The sequence below is a fragment of the Malus domestica genome, chromosome 16 (assembly GCF_042453785.1).
Source record: "Malus domestica chromosome 16, GDT2T_hap1".
Taxonomy (NCBI): Eukaryota; Viridiplantae; Streptophyta; class Magnoliopsida; order Rosales; family Rosaceae; genus Malus; species Malus domestica.
In genome coordinates this window covers 40,268,825-40,282,329 of record NC_091676.1, presented here as the reverse complement: position 1 = coordinate 40,282,329, position 13,505 = coordinate 40,268,825, and the positions used below count along the sequence as shown (strand labels likewise).

At 39.8% G+C, this 13,505-nt stretch overlaps 1 protein-coding gene across 1 annotated transcript; it reads left to right on the top strand.

Moving 5' to 3' along the window:
- The first annotated feature begins 1,811 nt into the window (after window positions 1-1,811).
- On the top strand, window positions 1,812-5,473 carry LOC114821991 (uncharacterized protein At1g76660-like). The gene is made up of 4 exons (XM_029095752.2): window positions 1,812-2,302; window positions 2,965-4,141; window positions 4,735-4,951; window positions 5,042-5,473. The coding sequence occupies exons 1-3, from the start codon at window positions 2,264-2,266 to the stop codon at window positions 4,926-4,928; spliced, it is 1,410 nt and encodes a 469-aa protein (XP_028951585.1). The 5' UTR covers window positions 1,812-2,263; the 3' UTR covers window positions 4,929-4,951; window positions 5,042-5,473.
- The last annotated feature ends 8,032 nt before the right edge of the window (window positions 5,474-13,505 follow it).

The window sequence follows — 13,505 nt, the reverse complement described above, 5'->3', positions numbered from 1 at the left end:
TCATTTTTACTTCTCCGACACCTTTTTGATTTTCGACCATCAGATTGGATGAATTGAAGAAGATCAACGGACAAAAATTAACAAGGGGTGTGTGAGAAGTAAAAAGGGGTGTGTGGATAGCACACCCGCACACCCCTAATTGATATAGTGTCCAACTGTCAAAATCTAATATCAATACGGCTTGTCAATATAACATCATTCAAATGACGTAAATATTCGGCATTAATGGCGCGTTTACTAATCCGTAATCAAATTGAGAGGAATTGGATTGAGGGGGAATTGGATTGAGGAGGAATTGAAATGAGGTGGAATCAGAATCAGATTCCTGTTGAAGTTGTTTACTAAAACTGTCAGGAATCGGAGTAGGAATGATGTTGAGTCCATATAAGTTGTTTACTAATTCATTTCAATCGGAATGAAAACTAGGTTGATTACTATATTGCCCTTACATAAATAAATTATTTTCATACTAATTAATTTAATTAAATTCTTAATTAAATTTATATAATAAAATTCATCTATATAAGCATGTACAAATAGGTTTTATTTATTTATTAAAAGATGGCAAAAATGATATTGAGTCTATATAAGTTGTTTACTAATTCACTTCAATCGGAATGAAAACTAAGTTGATGACTAAATTGCCCTTATATAAATAAATTATTTTCATACTAATTAATTAAATTAAATTCTTAATTAAATTTATATAATAAAATTATCTATATAAAAAATATAAATAGGTTTTATTTATTTATTAAAAATGACATAATGAGTGTCAAATGAAGGGCAATGTTGGGATAATAAGAAACAAGTGAGGGCATAATTGGAATAAAAGATGCATTCCTGATTCCCTTGCCCTTAGGGAATTCAAATACCTCACAAAACTAGGGAATCCGGTTCCTCCAATTTCAGGAATTGGATTCCTTGTTTCGTGTGGGCTCCACCACTTTTTTGATTCCTTAATATTTAGTAAACACCGGAATACTCCGTAATCGGAATTCAATTCCCTTTCTTTATTCCGATTACCCTTACGTAAACATGCCATAAGTTCTTTGTTTGCGTCGTTTTGTATATTGTGGTGAATTATATATTTTCGTATGCCTATTTAATCAAACGGCCCATGTACATTGCGCAACTAAACTTGGCATCAAAACCCCCCATGTGCGTTTCTTGCATCACTATTACAGACAGTGTACGTAGGGTCCAATTTTCCTAACAGGATCCTCTCAAGATCCTTTTGGTGAGGGATCTTAGGGATCTGTGAATCGTATCTGTTCATCGTACATCGTGCGATCAGTTTTTATCAGGTATTGTTTATGTTAAATTTTAAATAAAAATATTTAAAATAATTTTTTACCGTACGATATACGATATACGGACACGATTTAAAAATTTTCGAAATCCTAGTAAAGAGGATCTGGCAAGGTTTCAGATTCTTTACCCAATTTTCATTTCGACATTTTAATTCGCAGTAGCTGGTTGGCAAAAGAAGAATAAAATCAAAAGAAACGAAAACTAATAAAAATGACTTGAAAACTTTGAATTTTAACGATAAGGATAAAATAAACAGTACCGAAAACTTTTCGTTAAAATTCTCTAAAAAGAATTATAATTAAGCAGCAGCTCTAACTTTAATGGCGTCTTTCTCTTTCCGTCATGCCATTCTTGTCTTGTAATTCCCTCCTTGTCTTATCCCGGTTCGAGGCCACGCTTTCACGGTTCGCTCTCGTTGTCTTATGGTAAACTGAAACGCACCGTATTGTTTTTTATTAATATTATTAATTATTAATTATTATTTTGTGGGCATATGTTATAAAATAAAAAAAGAAAACAAAAGAAAAGATGAGCGGTGTGAATTATCAAAGACACGCAGGCAGTCTCAGTCGTGTTTCTCTTTCCCGATCACTTCACTTGGATCTTTGCTTTCCCTTTCGCTTTTGTCTTTCCCTGTCTTTGATCCGCACTGCAATTCTCTCCTTTTCTTCCATTTTTCATTTACAATTCTACTTCCTTGGAATGGCAAGGGGAATGTCAATTAGAATGGGAATGGGATCGCATCCTTGATTGATTACTTGAGATTTCATCGTTTCCAATTTTAGAGTGAGAGTGAGAGTAAAACAAACGGAAGCGGTGGTGGTGGGTGGTGGGTGGTGCCTGGTGGCAGTCACCGGCGTCTGCTGCTCCTGGTTTGCTGGCAAAAGGAATGCTGGAGTAGCGAGAGTAGTGAGCTTGTGGTTGGAAGAGCTCAAAACACACCGCTCTAATGGGCTCCGAGCAGAATAGATTCCCTCAACAGGAGCGGGTAATGCTTCTTTCTCTCTCTCCCTCCCTCCCCCTATTACCTCTTTCTCTCTCTAGACTCTATGTTGTTACTTTGCTCTTTGATTAAGAGAATAGATATACAGTGTGTTGCTGGTAATGGGTGAGTGAGGGGAGGAGAGGAGAGGAGAGTGTTACTGTCAGATCTGGGGCTTTTTTTTGCAATGTTTGGGTTTTGTTTTGTGGGTTTCAGTCAGATCTGGGGATGACGTGACTTGATTTGCATCATGTGGACAGATCTGCTTTAGTAAAATATAATTTAGGATGGGCATGTTTCTTGCTCGCCGATCACTTTCCAGTTACAACATCATACCCAATTTTATCTAGCTGCGTCTTTGTCATTATCTCTCATATGATGCTACTGCGTCCTCCCAATTTCTGATTGTTGATTAATTAATCTGAGTGCTGTCATTCATCAATTTCTAAATAATTTTGCCTATAAATTTTTGCTTGGATCACAATCTATCCAACGCATTATACTCCCTTTTTGGGCCTTACCAAGTTTGATTTTCCTTATGCATTTATATGTCCGTTGCTTTGCGTAGTTAAACAGAACGGATGCATAACATCCAGAATGGTTTCTGAGTTTGCTTTTCTTTGAGATCAATTTTCAATCTAACTGATAATGCCCATTTGTATCGACAGAGAAAGAGATGGGGAGGATGTTGGGGTGCATTCTCTTGCTTTCCCTCACAAAAAGGAGGAAAGCGCATAGTGCCTGCAACTCGCATTCCTGAAGGCAATGCATCAGCAAATCAGCCAAATGGACCCCAAACAGTTGGGCTCGCCAACCAAACAACATCGCTAGCTCCTTCTCTTCTAGCTCCGCCTTCTTCTCCAGCATCATTTACAAATTCAGCCCTTCCTTCAACAGCGCAGTCTCCTAGTTGTTTCTTGTCTGCCAACTCACCTGGAGGTCCTTCATCCACCATGTATGCCACCGGGCCATATGCCAACGAAACACAACTTGTCTCTCCTCCTGTTTTCTCAACCTTCACAACTGAGCCTTCCACAGCCCCTCTCACTCCCCCACCAGAGTTGGCTCACTTAACTACTCCATCTTCCCCAGATGTACCGTACGCTCATTTCCTCTCATCTTCAGTAGACCTTAAAAGTACTGAGAAGACCAATTACATTGCTGCAAGTGATCTTCATTCAACATATTCCCTCTATCCTGGAAGTCCTGCTAGTAGTCTCAGATCACCAATTTCAAGGGCATCAAACAATTGTTCATCTTCATCTTTTCCTGAGCGTGATTTCCCCTCACATTGGGATCCGTCAGCTTCTCCTCAAAATGGCACCTATCCAAGGATTGGTTCTGCAAGGATGTTTGGACATGACCCAGTTGGAGCCTCTGTGGCATCTCAAGACTCGAACTTCTTTTGTCCTGCTACATTTGCACAGTTTTATCTGGATAATCCACCATTTCCTCATGCTGGTGGAAGGTTAAGTGTGTCCAAGGATTCAGATGTTTACACTACTGGTGGGAATGGAAGTCAGAGCAGACACAGTAGAAGCCCCAAGCAAGATGTGGAAGAAATAGAAGCGTATAGAGCATCCTTTGGGTTTAGTGCTGATGAAATTATCACCACAACACAATATGTGGAGATTTCTGATGTAATGGAGGACTCATTTACCATGACACCTTTTCCCTCGCATAAATTGCCTACCGAAGAAAGTATGGAACCGACATCTGTCAGTGAAGGACTAAAAGCACATAAGACAAAAACAAACTTGCAGAGTCAGGATAGTCTTAAATCAGAACCAGATCTTGATGACGGTGGACATTGTGACTTGGCCATATCGTGTACTGGATCCGAAGGTGAACTGTCATAACTTTATCTAATTTTCTCTATTTTTCATTAGTATTTGAAAATCATAACAGGTATTAAGTAAAAAATAAATTAATTAATAAAGTTCTCAATTTAGAAAAGTCATTGTTCGACTGCTGGAACAGCTTCTTGAACCTTACTTATTCACAAGCCTCTGATTTATCCGTGTTTTCTTGGCAACATGTTGCAGTACTAGTCTCATTAAAATGTATTCTAGTACATCTCTGACAGCTTCATTCATGCACATTTAATTAAGTCGTCTTCATTGATTGATTTCATTTTCGCCAAAAGAACTGGAATTTATGCGGTCAGTGCCTTTCATGCTGGTTTATTGAAATTTTAGAGGCAAGGCAACTAACATTTACACTATTCATTTTGCAAATTTCTCCAATAACGGCTTTTGCTGTCATGTGTGCTTTTAAAATGGAAGAAAATTGTCAAGGGCAGACAGAGAAAAGTAATCAGGGAGAGTTCTGTGGGATGAATGAGTTTCATCTTACTTGAAGTCTCTCTTTCCCCTTTCTTCCCCCTCTGGTTCCGCTTTTATTGTTAGATAGTAATGTTCCTTTCTTGTATGACTCAGATCACAAATCATGGAGGCAGTCCAGTGATGTCTCTCGATCAAGTACACGTGGAATTCGTATTGTGGCTGATGAAGAGGACATTTTTTCAAAGATGGGGTCATCTAAATTGAGCAGAAAGTATCAGATGGGTCAATCTAGCTCAGATGCAGAAATTGATTATAGAAGGGGGAGAAGCTTACGGGAGAGAAAATGAGAATTTGGGTGGAATGACTAAGAGTAAGCAATAAAGCATTATTAGTTGTTTCATGTGTGTTTGAATTTGATGATGTGTTTTTGCTTACGCTTCTGTTTGGTGTTGTGTGATAGGTGGAATGATCTAACCGATGATGTAACCTGTTCTTTCAGTGGTGTGTGATCGGTCTCTGTGATTGATGAATGCTGTTGCTGTAGGTGAATGAAACAACTGGTACATGTGTTTGGTGAAATGTGGTTAGTTATATATTATATATATTATATTCTTGGAACGTGTATTGCAACATCAGTTTAGCTATTGTTCAGGCAGCATTTTCTGTACCATTTCGATGTGGCGTGGTCAGATGATGGGAGATAAAGGGTTTTCGCTTTGAGTAGTGTGTTTTTTTCCTTGCCCAAGGTCCAAAAACAGAGAAAACTTGCTTAAAGCAGGATAAGTAAATTAGCAAGATTATCAGCTATATAGTTGTTTCCCGTGTAGATATGCATCAAAGACGATTCCAATTTTTTATCTAAGTGTAAGTGTCTTGATTATGCACTGTTGAATCTATGCTTGTACTGTTTGTCTGGCTCGAGGTAGGATCATTTTCTGTGCAATTAATAACAATTTTGTTAACCAGTTTGTTCCTCCTGATTGGTGTCCTGATTCCTGAAGGGTATGAATTGGAAAATCAATTTTGAAGGAGCTTATGATTCTAGTAGAGGTGTGTTGGTGGTCTGAGTCTTTTAATTAATTAGCTAGGGACTAAGGACATAGGGACTTGGGGACTTTGGGACATAGGGACACTTGGGGACATAGGGCTAAACTCATTTGCCCGCGAGATTCTTCTTTGAGCTTTTGCATAGCCAACTGACCCTATCTGCTCTGCTCAGTGTGGCTTAGTGCATTGTTTTACATGAGTCCATCACGTGAAGTGTTGTGTGAGCGCTGCCCTGGCGGAGGTGTCAACTCTGCCGGGCGAGATTTACAGAGACATTTCCTTAACACTAATTCTCATCCCACGTGACAGTTAAATGCTGGTTAAACCCTAAAGATATTTATGTCATCTTGACTTGCTTAAGGGCTGGTTTGATATTGCTGTGTTTTGAAAAAAAACTGCTGTGAGAATAAGCGGCTGTGAAATAAATCAGCAGAGTGTTTGGTAAACTTTTTTGTAAAAGTGCTTTTGGAAAAAAAAAGTCTGATAGTGGGTCTTTTCATTAAAGGAGCACTGTAGCTCCGTGTGCTTTGAAAAAAAACCAGTTTTTCAAAGCTGCAAATAGCAGCTTCAGCTTTTTCCTTTGATTTCAGCTTATTCTCAAAGTAGCTTCCAAAATAAGCTCTTTTTTTTCAGTTTACCAAACACCTAAAACCTCCACAGTTTTTTTTCATGAGTGCTTTTTTTTTTTTAAGCACCTCACTCCCAAACCACCCCTTAGTACACTTAGCCTCCCCTCTGGAAAGCCAGGGAAATTCGGTTACTGCATTAACTTATTTTTTTAGGCAGCATGGCGATGGATAAATTTCTCTTTGAGACGGAAATAATATATTAGGAAAAAAAAATTAATTCTTTTGATCTTCTATCCCCACAAACAAAAACAATGAATTGAAATGAAACATGAATTCATTGTTTACATATTTTGCTAAAATCAAACACTAGTCATGAATGTTTTATGTGTTGTGATTTGACTTGTCAAAATACCAAGGTCAAATAAGTTTAGGTTTTCACACAGGTTGTTCCCCATATAAATAGGGAAGTATGTTTTTCTTTGAGTTAACACAAGGCCGTTTTGGACCCTTAAAATAATATATAGATTGTAATTTGGACTCATCGGTATGGATTCCCACAAATTCTAGGGCCGAGCAAGCAAAGTGCTCGGTATGCGTTGTCTCAAGAAAACATGCAACTGGACCTGAACAAATGTTAGTTCGTCACCATGTGTCGACTAAAGAAGAGAGGGGTCAGCTAGTAAGTCATGTCTGTTCGATATAAGTTAACAATCTGTGATTTAATTATATATGCTAATAAATAATAAATGCGAATATAAAAATTAACAGAGTATGAACAAAACGAAAATATAAAACAAACAACTTGAAGATCGAGGCTTGCGTACCGTAATGTCCTTGAAATAGAAATTTTGTCCCTACTCAGTGCTTGTAGTTCTACCGACGTCTGCTTCACCAGGATTCAACGATCTAAGTTAGAATTCCAGCACCGGAAAACTAGAATTCTGGCGAATTTGTTTGTGGTACTCTCAGTATGCTTGGTATATGAGGATTGATGATTTTCAGTGATCTGAATGATATGTGTTGATGCACAAAATCGGTGAAGACTTTGGTACAACAGAAAGTGTTCAAGTTTGTGACCTTCGCTAGATTGCTCTGGTCACTAGTGTGGATAAGTATGCAAATGGATAGAGACAGGGAAAGCAAACACAAGATGTACGTGGTTCACCCAGATTGGCTATGTCCACGGAGTAGAGGAGTTCTCATTAATTGTGAAGGGTTTACACAAGTACATAGGTTCAAGCTCTCCTTTAGTGAGTATTAGTGAATGATTTAGTACAAATGACATTAGGAAATATTGTAAGAGAATGACCTCTATTTATAGAAGAGAGTTTTTAGTTTCATTCTGACATTGACACGTGTCGTGTTGTGATTGGCTTATGATGTTGACACGTGTTGCGCTATGATTGGCTTTTGATGTCGACACGTGTTGCGCTGTGATTGGCCTCCTGGTTGGAGGGAAACTCTTTTGGGTCCTTGACGGTTTAACGTTGATCGGTGCTCAGTAGTTTCGGGATTGGTTAAGTATGGTACAAACAGTGCTCCCCTAAGTTCCCGAGTGAGAGAAGCTCATCGGTTGGGGACTTGCAAGATCCAAGCCATTGAGTAATCACGAAACTTCTAAGTACTGAAGTGTGGTATCATTTTCACTTGCCTTATCTGTCTCATATGTAGATGTGGCATATTCTCTGGAAGTACTTTTCCTCTATCCAAGAGTGGTATCTTTAACCGATGAAGATGCACAAGGTAATGTAACAATTTCACTTGAAGCTTACTTGTAGTTTCGGGCTTGGTCAAGTGCGATACAAACCCTATAGTAGGAGTCCCCCAAGTCGCCGAGCTAGGAGATTTGCCGAAGGAGGTAACAGACAAGGTAAGCAATCAGACTTCCAAGCAAACAACCTGGATCGAAGGTTTGACTTCGGCTTCCGGTTGATTGTTCTCCTTCTCCTTGTGTCGTAAACAGCAACAAGGATAAGGAGAAGCAAATAGAGAAGAAATGATATGAGATACTTTTTCTTTTGAAGAAGTAACTTTCCACAGGCTTATTCTTGAACTGGGTTGGAGGGTTTTATGGTTTCCTCTAGAGTATAAGGCCGACTCAAGAATTTAAGGGTCAAAACAAGTCCATCAAATCTAGAGTACGTTCAACTCTGATGATATGGGATACTTTTGCTGTTGACAAAGTAGTGGATGTATCGGCACGTGTTCTGTTACGCTTGTCTCCACATACTTCCTTGTATCCTTCTTACTTGCCCTATCTTTTCCTCAGGCAGATGTGGTATCTTCTCTGGAAGCATAAGATGTTGAAGATGAGTACTCGAGAGCAATGCCAGGTAAGTAATCAGACAAGTGTTCTAGGCAGTCAGTTTCTAACTGGAAGCTTGATTCCAAATGATGACTGATTGCTCTCTTTCTCCTTGTCTTGCAGGTAAGAACAAGGCCAAAGGAAAAGACAGAGAAAAAGCATGATATGGGATACTCTTGCTTTTAACCCTGATGATATGAGATACTTTTGCTCTGGTATGGCTTGTTTGCAGAGGTATTATCGGGGGGAAAATAAGCTGAGTATTTTGAGAGACTCTGCTGAGAGTGCCCTCTCGGATGTGAAGAAAAGTTGAGCATTTTTTTTTAATTTGCAGGTTTGCCTGGCTATGGAGGATGAAGGTTGACATAAATAGGAATTGTCCCAACAACGAGTGGTAATGCTGTTCATTTACCCTTCTCGGTCATACCAATGTAGTGAAAGTTGCAAGATTCACGTGTTTTAACTTTGTCTGAGCACTTTGAAAAAGTGGTCTGTGATATCTGGAAAGCTGATGTTGCGTGTGAAGATTGCAGACAAGCTTTATCCAAGGAAATCTAGCTCTTGAAGTTTGGAGAGCGGTGCCTCTTTGGTTTTTGAACAAGCAATCCTGTCGGGGATCTGGCTCTCAAGATTCGGTGGGCAGTGCCACTTCGATTTTTGAGCAAGTAATCCTGTTGGGAGTCTGGCTCTTGAGATTCGGAGAGTTGTGCCTCTTCGATTTTTGAGCAAGCAATCTTGTCGGGAATGTTTTCTCGAATGTGAGTAAAGGTTGGGCATTTTTGCCAATCTGCCTTGCCACGGAGCACAGAGGTTGACACACATAAGGACTTTCCAGTTATCAAGCAGTGGTGTTGTTCCGTTACCCTTATAGGTAATAGTGGGGTAGTTGGACCTTCAAAGTTTTTGTGTCTAAACTTTGTCAGAGATCTTTGGTAAAGTTATCTATGGTACCTGAGAAGCTGATGTTCCGTGTGGGGATTGTCGACATATTTTACTCAGGAAAATCAGCTTCTCGAAATTCGAAGAGTGGTACCCCTTCGATTTTTGAACCAACGATCCTGTTGCCCCTTTCTTTTATAGGAGCACCAATTGTGGGCAAGAGGTACGTTCAGATAGTTATTGCTTGTAGGAATTTTCCCCTTATTTTTGTACTTCAGAGATTTATTGCACCTCATTTCTCCTTCATCATTTTTGAGAATGTCTGACCCATCCGACCATCATTTTGACTTGAACTTTGGTGAAGAGGCCGCCATGCCCTCTCAGGACAACATATGGTGCCCATCCTTCTTATCCCCTACTCGTCCTCTTACCGTTGGGGACTCTATGATGAAGAATGATATGACAACTGCAGTGGTGGCCAGGAACCTTTTCACTCCTAAAGATAACAGACTACTTTCCAAACGGTCTGATGAGTTGGCTGTTAAGGATTCTCTAGCTCTTAGTGTTCAGTGTGTAGATTCTGTGTCTAATATGGCCCAATACCTATTTGCTCGAACCCGCCAAGTTGAATCATTGGCGTCTGAATTGATAAGTTTTAAACAGGAGATCAGAGGGCTCAAGCATAAGAATAAATAGTTGCACAGGCTCGCACATGACTATGCTACAAACATGAAGAGGAAGCTCGACCAGTTGCAGGAATCTGATGGTCAGATTTTACTTGATCATCAGAGGTTTGTGGGTTTGTTCCAAAGGCATTTATTGCCTTTGTCTTTTGGGGCTGTACCACGTAATGAAGCTCCAAATGATCAACCTTCGGTGCTTCCTTCTTCTGGGGTTTTGCCTAGTACTGAGGCTCCGAATAATCACCCTCCGGTGCCTCATCTTTCTGGGGCTCTGCAAACTGCTGAGACTTATTCTAAGCAACCTTTGTGAAGGCTCCCCCTTGTTTGTTTATTTTGATTCATGTATATGTACATATTTGTAACTTAGCAGAGATATCAATAAACAAGCTTTGCTTCATTTCAACGTATTGTGTTAAATACACCAAGGCCTTCTTCACTAAGTTCTTTGATTTTTTTTCTTTTGTTGAAGCTTGAATGTTGAAGCCTTGTGAGTGGAGCATGTATGTTGAGGTAACGCTCCCTTAATTTCCTGAGTGAGGAAAACTTCTCAGTTGGAGACTTGAAAAATCCAAGTAACTGAGTGATTGTGAGACTTCCGGGTATTAAGGTGCAGTAGCATATGGTAGGAGTCCCCCAAGTCTCCGGTCGAGGGAGTTGACGAATGAGGCACTTCCCTTCTAAGTGGTAGCTCAAAACTCCTCATTCATATATATTTGATATGAAAGTTGTTAGGCTCAAAGAAGAGGAGGCCTAGGCAATTTTTATTTTTATTTTTTCGAAATTGTTTTTTCGAATTTTTTTTTTGAATTTTTTTTATTTTAGAATTTTAGAATTTTAGAATTTCCGAATATATATATATATATATTTTTAAGCTTTGTAGGTGAAGCTTTGGTGTTGAAGCTTTGTAAGTGAAGCTTTGAGGTTGAAGCTTTGTTGGGTACCATGAATTGATTTTGGTTCACACTATCTTGATCAAGATAGTGTGAAGCTTTTGTAGGTAAAGCTTGTGTGAAGTTTTTGTAGGTGAAGCTTTTGTGGTGGGTGAAGTTTTTGTTGGTGAAGCTTCTATGGGTGAAGCTTTTGTGGGTGAAGCTTTTTGTAGTGGATGAAGCTTTTTGTAGTGGATGAAGCTTTTGTTGGTGGAGCTTTTGTAAGCTTTTGTGGGTGAAGCTTTTGTGGTGGGTGAAGCTTTTGTGGGTGAAGCTTTTGTAGGTGAAGCTTTTGTGGGTGAAGCTTTTGTGGTGGGTGAAGCTTTTGTGGGTGAATCTTTTGTTGGTGAAGCTTTTATGGGTGAAGCTTTTGTAGGTGAAGTGTAGGTGAAGCTTTGGAGTTAAAGCTTTGTAGGTGAAGCTTTTGTGTTGAAGTTTTTGTAGGTGAAGCTTTGGAGTTGAAGCTTTGTAGGTGAAGCTTTGGAGTTGAAGCTTTTGTTGGGTACCATGAATTGATTTTGCTTCACACTATCTTTATCAAGATAGTGTGAAGCTTTTGAGAATTTCTAGTTGTCCTCCATTGATGAAGCTTTTGTTGGTGAAGCTTTTGTTGGTGAAGCTTTTGTGGTGAAGCTTTTTGGGTACCATGAATTGATTTTGCTTCACACTATCTTGATCAAGATAGTGTGAAGCTTTTGAGAATTTGTAGTTGTCCTCCATTGATGAAGATGAGTACGGGTTGTACATTTCATCACTTGGTTGGTGGCATGAAGGAGAGTACGGGTTGTACATTTCATCACCTGGTTGGTGGCATGAAGATGAGTTCCTTCATCACCTGGTTGGTGGCATGAGTGGCAAGTTGCCAATTGATATTAGAGTATGGGTTGTACATTTCATCACTTGGTTGGTGGCATGAATGAGAGTACGGGTTGTACATTTCATCACCTGGTTGGTGGCATAAAGGAAAGTACAGGTTGTACATTTCATCACCTAGTTCGTGGCATGAAGATGAGTTCCTTCTTCACATTTCATCACCTAGTTGGTGAGAATAAGGGCAAGGTGTCGAGGCACATTGTAGCAAGTGTCGAATGACACAAAGTATGTTGAATCCTTTCGAAGCACAGTTGGCTTATGTATGAATGTGTTGGATTGTATGATTGAACGAATATACTGTGAAGCTGTTCATTTATTTGTATAGTCTTGTTGACATAAACTTTGTTTCATGTTGGAAGCATTCATGTTGAAGCTTTGAACCCGAGTGTTTCATTGCTAGGAATGTAAGAGGATTAGGACCGAGTTGTCTAAATCACCTCTTTATTGAATTCATGCCAAATAGTCTTTGTTACATAGGATACCAAACGGCTGAACCTTAACACTTGTGCAATGTGAGTTTACTTGTAATAGTACTTCAAGCGATCAGCATTCTATGGATGGCCAATGGTCTTGCCATCGGAGCTTCTAAGCTTGTAGGAGCTAGGGCGACGGATGCTAACAACTTCACACAGTCCATCCCAATTTGGACTAAGTGTTCCTTCACTCGAGACTCTGTCACAGAGTAATATTTTCTTCAATACCCAATCCCCCACTTTGAAAGAATGAGGTTTAACCCTTGAGTCATAGTAGTTGGAGATGCGCTGCTTCTAGGCGACATTCCTTAAGTGAGCATGGTTTATGTGTTCCTCGACTAGATCTAAGTTGAGGGTAAGTTGTTTGTTATTTTTGCTTTGCACGTAGTTCTAGACTCAGAACGTTGCTTGCTCAAGCTCAACTGGGACAACTGCCTTTGTACCAAAGGTAAGTGAGAATGGGGTTTCTCCTGTTGATGTCCGATATGAAGTGCGGTATGACCAAAGAACTTGGGGTACAAATTCTGGCCAACAACCTTTAGCCTTGTTCAACCTGGTTTTCAATGTTCGCTTGATTATTTTGTTGATGGCTTCAACTTGTCTATTAGATTGGGGATGAGTTGGGGAGGCAAAACATAAGTTGATGTTGAACTTAGAGCAGAACATCCTGAACTTATTGTTGTCGAACTGTCGCCCGTTGTCAGTGACTATCGCATTGGGAATGCCGAATCTACAAAGGATGTTCTTCCATACGAAGTCTTCTATTTTGCCTCAGTAATGGTTGCCAAGGGTTTTACTTCAGCTCACTTTGTGAAGTAATCAACTGCAACGATTGCATAGCGGACCTTACCCTTCCCTGCAAGCATTAGGTCGATCAAATCAAGTCTCAATTGGGTGAAGGGCCAAGGGCTAATCATAGGAGTGAGCGGCTCAGGAGGGGAGTGAGGAATAATTGCGTAGCGTTGCCACTTATCACATGAGTGAGATATTCTGATGGCATCTTGGTGGAGTGTTGGCCAGTAATATCCTTGGCGAAAAGCCTTGCGGGATCAAGATCCAGCATGATCTCCGCAGACTCCTTCATGTATTTCCCGAAGGACAATTTCCGCCTCTGCGGGCGTAAGGCATCTTAGGTATGGTAGGTTAAAACCCCGCTTATAGAGTTG